Source organism: Panulirus ornatus, chromosome 21 (assembly GCF_036320965.1).
Source record: "Panulirus ornatus isolate Po-2019 chromosome 21, ASM3632096v1, whole genome shotgun sequence".
NCBI lineage: Eukaryota > Metazoa > Arthropoda > Malacostraca > Decapoda > Palinuridae > Panulirus > Panulirus ornatus.
This window is the reverse complement of record NC_092244.1, coordinates 22,717,317-22,725,770: the sequence shown is the minus strand read 5'-3', so window position 1 is coordinate 22,725,770 and position 8,454 is coordinate 22,717,317. Positions and strand designations below refer to the sequence as shown.

Below are 8,454 nucleotides of genomic sequence, written 5' to 3'. Positions count from 1 at the left end.
CTAACAACTTGCCTCCCACACCATATATTCTTAATACCTTCCACAGAGCATCTCTATCAACTCTATCATATGCCTTCTCCAGATCCATAAATGCTACATACAAATCCATTTGCTTTTCTAAGTATTTCTCACATACATTCTTCAAAGCAAACACCTGATCCACACATCCTCTCCCACTTCTGAAACCACACTGCTCTTCCCCAATCTGATGCTCTGTACATGCCTTCACCCTCTCAATCAATATCCTCCCATATAATTTACCAGGAATACTCAACAAACTTATACCTCTGTAATTTGAGCACTCACTCTTATCCCCTTTGCCTTTGTACAATGGCACTATGCAAGCATTCCGCCAATCCTCAGGCACCTCACCATGAGTCATACATACATTAAATAACCTTACCAACCAGTCAACAATACAGTCACCCCCTTTTTTAATAAATTCCACTGCAATACCATCCAAACCTGCTGCCTTGCCGGCTTTCATCTTCCGCAAAGCTTTTACTACCTCTTCTCTGTTTACCAAATCATTTTCCCTAACCCTCTCACTTTGCACACCACCTCGACCCAAACACCCTATATCTGCCACTCTGTCATCAGACACATTCAACAAACCTTCAAAATACTCATTCCATCTCCTTCTCACATCACCACTACTTGTTATCACCTCCCCATTTACGCCCTTCACTGAAGTTCCCATTTGCTCCCTTGTCTTACGCACCCTATTTACCTCCTTCCAGAACATCTTTTTATTCTCCCTAAAATTTACTGATAGTCTCTCACCCCAACTCTCATTTGCCCTTTTTTTCACCTCTTGCACCTTTCTCTTGACCTCCTGTCTCTTTCTTTTATACTTCTCCCACTCAATTGCATTTTTTCCCTGCAAAAATCGTCCCAAATGCCTCTCTCTTCTCTTTCCACTAATACTCTTACTTCTTCATCCCACCACTCACTACCCTTTCTAAACAGCCCACCTCCCACTCTTCTCATGCCACAAGCATCTTTTGCGCAATCCATCACTGATTCCCTAAATACATCCCATTCCTCCCCCACTCCCCTTACTTCCATTGTGCTCACCTTTTCCATTCTGTACACAGTCTCTCCTGATACTTCTTCACACAGGTCTCCTTCCCAAGCTCACTTACTCTCACCACCTTCTTCACCCCAACATTCACTCTTCTTTTCTGAAAACTCATACTAATCTTCACCTTAGCCTCCACAAGATAATGATCAGACATCCCTCCATTGCACCTCTCAGCACATTGACATCCAAAAGTCTCTCTTTCGCACGCCTGTCCATTAACACGTAATCCAATAACGCTCTCTGGCCATCTCTCCTACTTACATAAGTATACTTATGTATATCTCGCTTTTTAAACCAGGTATTCCCGATCATCAGTCCTTTTTCAGCACATAAATCTACAAGCTCTTCACCATTTCCATTTACAGCACTGAACACCCCATGCATACCAATTATTCCCTCAACTGCCACATTACTCACCTTTGCATTCAAATCACCCATCACTATAACCCGGTCTCGTGCATCAAAACCGCTAACACACTCATTTAGCTGTTCCCAAAACACTTGCCTCTCATGATCTTTCTTCTCATGCCAGGTGCATATGCACCAATAATCACCCACCTCTCTCCATCAACTTTCAATTTTACCCATATTAATCGAGAATTTACTTTCTTAACATTCTATGACATACTCCCACAACTCCTGTTTCAGGAGTATTGCTACTCCTTCCCTTGCTCTTGTCCTCTCACTAACCCCTGACTTCACTCCCCAGACATTTCCAAACCACTCTTCCCCTTTACCCTTGAGCTTCGTTTCACTCAGAGCCAAAACATCCAGGTTCCTTTCCTCAAACATACTACCTATCTCTCCTTTTTTCACATCTTGGTTACATCCACACACATTTAGGCATCCCACTCTGAGCCTTCGAGGAGGATGAGCACTCCCCGCGTGACTCCTTCTTCTGTTTCCCATTTTAGAAAGTTAATACAAGGAGGGGAGGATTTCCGGCCCCCCGCTCCCGTCCCCTCTAGTCGCTTTCTACGACACGCGAGGAATACGTGGGAAGTATTCTTTCACCCCTATCCCCAGGGATAATATACATATATAAACACACACATACACACACACACACACACACACACACACACACGCACACACACACACACACACATATATACATATGAAAAATGTAAGAAACAATTTAGAAAACAAACTTTTAGCTTGAAATGAATGAAAAAATGAACGTCACATAATGGTTCAACCTCTGGCTATAGAAAAGGAAATGTACAATTTATTCACACAAACGTCAATATATATATTATATATATATATATATATATATATATATATATATATATATATATATATATATATATATATATATATATATAATCCTATGAGTCCACGGGGAAAATGAAACACGACAGGTTCCCAAGTGCACTTTCGTGTAATTATCACATCATCAGGGGAGACATAAGAGAAAATATAACAGTCAGTTGATAAAGCACGAATAGACATAGCTAGGACGCCATTTGGTAAACATGTGATTGTCCAAGACATACAACGAGCGTATCATAAACTTATTATGTGGTCAAGAAGGTGAATTGTTTACAAATCTTATCAGCATTAAAGTTATCCAATTTGTATAGACCATCAGTAATATTAAGATTATAATTCTCTGTGTATTTAACGATAGAAGATTCAATGACATTTCTCCTGGAAATTGAGTTAAAGTTAATTGCTGAGATGGCATTACTCCAGTCAATACAATGAGCATAGTTTTTAACGTGGTTAAACAAGGCATTTGATTCTTGTCCCGTTCTTATACTATATTTATATTGCTTAAGTCTAACATAAAGAGCCTTACCTGTCTGCCCTGCATAAAACTTATCAATTTCTTCATGGTACTTTATAAATGCACCTAGGAGAACTTTCTGGTGAATTCCTGATTAAGATATTCTTTATTGTTGATGAAGGCAACATTTGCATTAAAGGATTTAAGCAACATGGGAAGTAAGATTATTGTTAAAAGGGTGAACGAAAAGATTCTCGGTATCAGTGGGAGGTTTGGGCTCAACTTTATAAAATGATTTCTGTGCTAACTTAATGGATTTATCAATGAATGATCTAGGGTACTTTAATCTAGATCCAATAGCATATATCTTCTCAAACTCATCATCACTATACTCTGGACTGTTATTATAGATTAAGGAATGAACGCAATAGGGTACAAAAGAAACTAAATTGTAAGTTGTACCATCTTTTTAATAACAGCGACAAGACTAAAAACACAAATCCTTCTTTTGTAATAAACCTGTCCAATAAACGACTAGATAAGGATTCCTTGTGTACCTTAGGCTATGGATTAAGTTTTGTGTTCTCCAACAGGGAAGCCAGCTGTGCTGATGTCACAAGGTCTTTTGCAATTTTAGAGAAATACAGTAATTTAACTAATGATGAAATTGATATCTGTAAGGGTTTAGTGTATGCCAGTTTGTCAAAACCAGTGGAACCAAATTGACCTGAAAAATTTTCTAAGAGCTATTAACACCTTAAAAAAAGACAATGATATACATATCACTAAAGCAGATAAGGCTAACACTTGTGATTATGGACAAAAGTTATTATTTCTCTAAAATGAATGATCTTTTCAATGATGACACAACATATTCTAAACTCAGTAAGAATCCCCTAGAAGTAGCTAAATCCCATTTCAATAAAGAACTGAAGTTGTTGTTGAAAGGTAATGGTTCCCTTATCAAAAGTTGGTCATCTTTGTCCCCTTCATTGCCATATATGTATGGACTTATGACAACACATAAATCAAATTTTCCATCAGACCTATAGCGAGTTCAGTAGGCTCCATCACATATAGATTGTCAAAATGGTTAGTTTTTTATTAAGCCCTTTAGTGGGTAAAATATCAAAATCTAATATCATGAACAATTTAGTAAATATTTAGTTAACAAGCTTAACAATATCAATGTTAATTTTGATTTCAAACTTGTTAGCTTTGATGTTTCTTCACTTTTCACAGAAGTTCCAGTTGATGACCTTTTAGAATATTTATTTCATGTCTTGGATAATATTCATTTACTTGTTTTAAAGTCTTTTCATTGAACTGATAGAACTGTGTATAAAAGAATGTATGTTTCAGTTCAATGGAGATTATGATGCTCAAAAATTTGGTATGGCAATGGGTAACCCTCTTTCACCTGTACTATGTAATCTTTATATGGAATTCTTTGAAACAAAATTACTAGACGATATCTTACCTTCTGATGCAATTTCGTTTAGGTATGTACATGATGTTCTTTGTGTTTGGCCAACAAATGAAAATTAACAAATACTTGACAGTTTAGTACCTTCCATCAAATTTACTGTAGAAAATGAAAATAATGGTATGTTACCATTTTTAGATTGCACGATCCATAGACGAGGAAACAAGTTTAAGTTTAGCATATGCTGAAAACCTACCAATGTATGCTCATATATCCAGTATTACTTATCTCAACATGACAGAATTAGTTATCATCATCATTTCAATATATGTTCCTTGGGGCATTACGTATTACCAGTCCACAGATAATGAGTTTAAGAAGATATATACTCTATTGGATCTAAGTTAAAGTACCCTAGATCTTTAATTGATAAATCCCTTAAGTTTGCAAAGAAATCATTTTATAGAGTTGAGCCCAAACCTCCCATTGACACCAAGAATTTTTTAGTTCTCCCATTTAATAATGATTTCACTTTAATTCTCATGTTGCTTAAATCCTTTAATGTAAATGTTGCCTTCAGCAACAATGATACTACAATATTTACTCGATGATATTTACTCGATCAAACCACCTCACACCACATATATTCCTCAAACATTCATTTACAACACATGCACCCTCCTCCGTACATTTGTTTTTCTAAGTATTTCTCACATACATTCTTCTAACTAAACACCTGATCCACACATCCTCCTCCACTTCTAAAACCACACTGCTCCTCCCTATGCCTTCTAACCATATGATATTTTTTTGAACTACTATTCCTTCAAACATACCCATTTTTGCTCTCCGAGACAACCTTCTCTCCTTTCACAAATTCCTCAGCGCTCCCAGAACCTTCGTCCCCTCCCCCACCCTCTGACTCACATCCGCTTCCATGGTTCTATTTGCTGCCAAATCCACTCCCAGATATCTAAAACACTTCACTTCCTCCAATTTTTCTCCATGCAAACTTACATCCCAACCCTACAGAACCTGATAACCTTGCTCTTATTCACAGATACTCTCAACTTTCTCCTTTTACACATTTTTCCAAATTCAGTCACCAACTTCTGCAGTTTCTCACTGTAATCAAACACCAGTGCTGCATCATCGGCGAACAACAACTGACTCACTTCCCAGGCCCTATCATCCCCAAGAGACTGCAAACTCGCCCCGCTCTCGAAAACTATTGTATTTACCTCCCTAACCACCCCATTCACCAACAAATTAAAACAATCATAGGGACATCACACACCCCTCCCGCAGACCAACAATCACTGGGAACCAATCACTCTCCTCTCTTCCTATTCGTACACACCCTTGGTAAAAACTTTTCACTGCTTCTAAAAGCTTACCTCTCGCACCATATGCTCTTAAAACCTTCCACAAAGCATCTCTATTAACCCTATCTTATGACTCCTCCAGAACCATGAATGCTACATACAAATCCATTTGTTTTCCTAAGTATTTCTCACATGCATTCTTCAAAGTAAACATCTGATCCACACATCCTCTACCACTTCTGAAACTACATTGCTCCTCTCCAATCTGATGCTCTGTATATCCCTTCACCCTCTCAATCAATACCTCCTATTTAGTTGACAAATAAGATTGAAAAACGGTTCACACATTGTGTGAGGAAATGTTGAAAAAAAAAAATCACCGATTATTCCTCCGCGTCACCAAAGCTGCAACATGACGAGGTGGAAAACCAGTCGAGCTTCCATGCACAAGTCAGTATTCCTATGAGTCCACGGGGAAAATGAAACACGATAAGTTCCCAAGTGCACTTTCATGTAATAATCACATCATCAGGAGAGACACAAGAGAGAAACATAACAGTCAATTAATATACGTCGAAGAGACGAAGCTAGGACGCCATTTGGTAAACATGCGATTGTCCATGACAGACAAACGAGCGTTCATAAACTTATCATTTTACAAATTTTATCAACAATAAGATTATCTAATTTGTAGAAACCATCACTAATATTAAGATCTTAATTCTTTATGTATTTGATAATAGAAGATTCAATGATATTTCTCGTGGTAATAGAGTTAGAGTTAATAACTGAGATGGCATTACTCCAGTCAATATAATGATCATAGATTTTAACGTGATTAAACAAGGCATTTGATTCTTGTCCCATTCTTATACTGTATTTATGTTGCTTAGGTCTAACAGAAAGATCCTTACCAGTCTGCCCAACACAAAATTTATCACAATTTCTATATGGCACTTTATAGATACATCCAGGAGAATTTTTTGGTGAGTTCCTGATTAAGATATTCTTTACAGTATTATTGTTGCTGAAGGCAACATTTACATCAAAGGATTTAAGCAACATGGGAAGTAAAGTGAAATTATTGTCAAAAGGGAGAACTAAAAGATTCTAGGTGTCAATGGGAGGTTTGGGCTCAACTCTATAGGATGCTTTCTTTGCTAACTTAAGGGATTTATCAACGAAAGATCTAGGGTACTTTAACTTAGATCCAATAGAATATATCTTCTCAAACTCATCACCAATAAACTCTGGACTGCAAATACGTAATGCCCTAAGGAACATAGATTGAAATGATGATAATTTAACTCTGTCTTATTGAGATGAGTAATAATGGATATATGAGCATACATTGGTAGGTTTTCTGTATATGCTAAACTTAAACTTGTTTCCTTGCCTATGGATCATGCAATCTAAAAATGGTAACATTCATTTTCTACAGTGAATTTGATGGAAGGTACTAAAGTGTTAAGTAAGGGGAAAAATATTCGTAAATTTTCATTTGTTGGTCAAACACAAAGAACATCATCTACATACCTAAACTAAATACCTAAACTAAATTGCATTAGACGGTAAGATATCCTTTAGTAATTTTGTTTCAAAAAATTCCATACAGGTGAAAGAGGATTACCCATTGTCATTCCAAATTTTTGAGCATAATAATCTCCATTGAATTGAAATACACAGTCTTTTATACACAGGTTCTATCAGTTCAATGAAAACAGACCTTGAAACAGGTAAATGAATATCATCCAAGACATCAGACAAATATTCTAAAAGGTCTTCAACTGGAACTTTTGTGAAAAGTAAGGAAACATTAAATCTAATAGTTTGAAATCAAAATTAACATTGATAATGTCAAGCTTGTTGACTAAATCTACATTGTTCATGATATTAGACTTTGATACCTTACCCACTAAAGGGCTTAATAAAGAAACTAACCATTTTGACAATTTATATGTGATGGAGCCTACTGAACTCACTATAGGTCTTGCTGGATTTTTTTTTTTGTGTGTGTGTGTGCGTGTGTTTTGATAAGTCCATACATATATGGACAATGAAGGGACAAAGATGACAAACTTTTGATAAGAGAACCATTTCCTTTCAACAACTACTTCATTTCTTTATTGAAATGAGAAATATCTGCTTCTAGGGGATTTTTACTGAGTTTAGAATATGTTGTGTCGTCATTTAAAGGATCATTCATTTTAGATGAATAGTTACTTTTGTCTAAAATCACAACAGTGTTAGACTTATCCGCTTTAGTAAAATAATACTATAAAGAATATCTTAATCAGGAATTCACCAGAAAATTCTCCTGGATGCATCTTTACAGAGCCATGTAGAAATTGTGATAAGTTTTATGTTGGGCTGTCTAGTAAGGGTCTTTCTGTTAGACTTAAGCAACATAAATATGAGAACGGGGCAAAAATCAAATGCCTTGTTTAATCACGTTAAAAACTATGATTAACTAGTGTAATGCCATCTTATTTATTAACTCTAACTCTATTACTACGAGACGAGAAATATCATTGAATCTTCTATTATCTAATACACAAAGAATTATAATCTTAATATTAGTGATGGGCTATACAAATTAGATAACTTTATTGTTGATAAAATTTTCAAAATGATAAGTTTATGAACGCTCATTGTCTGTCTTGGACAGTGGCGGCCTAGCTTCTTCTTTTCGATATATATCAACTGACTGTTATATTTCTCTCTTTTGCCTCCCCTGATGATGTGATTGTTACATGAAAGTGCACTTGGGAACTTATCGTTTCATTTTCCCCGTGGACTCAGGAATATCTTGATCACGCGCAAAATTGTGATCCTTTCCAACAATCAAGTATATATATATATATATATATATATATATATATATATA

General features: G+C 36.1%; 1 protein-coding gene across 1 annotated transcript in view; it reads left to right on the top strand.

Moving 5' to 3' along the window:
• LOC139756224 (uncharacterized) overlaps positions 1 to 3,427 on the top strand; it is a 17,102-nt gene extending 13,675 nt beyond the window's left edge. Inside the window, exon 3 of the mRNA XM_071675381.1 lies at positions 3,410 to 3,427. Coding sequence (XP_071531482.1) covers positions 3,410 to 3,427 — 18 coding nt within the window. The remainder of the gene's footprint in view (positions 1 to 3,409) is intronic.
• Positions 3,428 to 8,454: the final 5,027 nt, after the last annotated feature.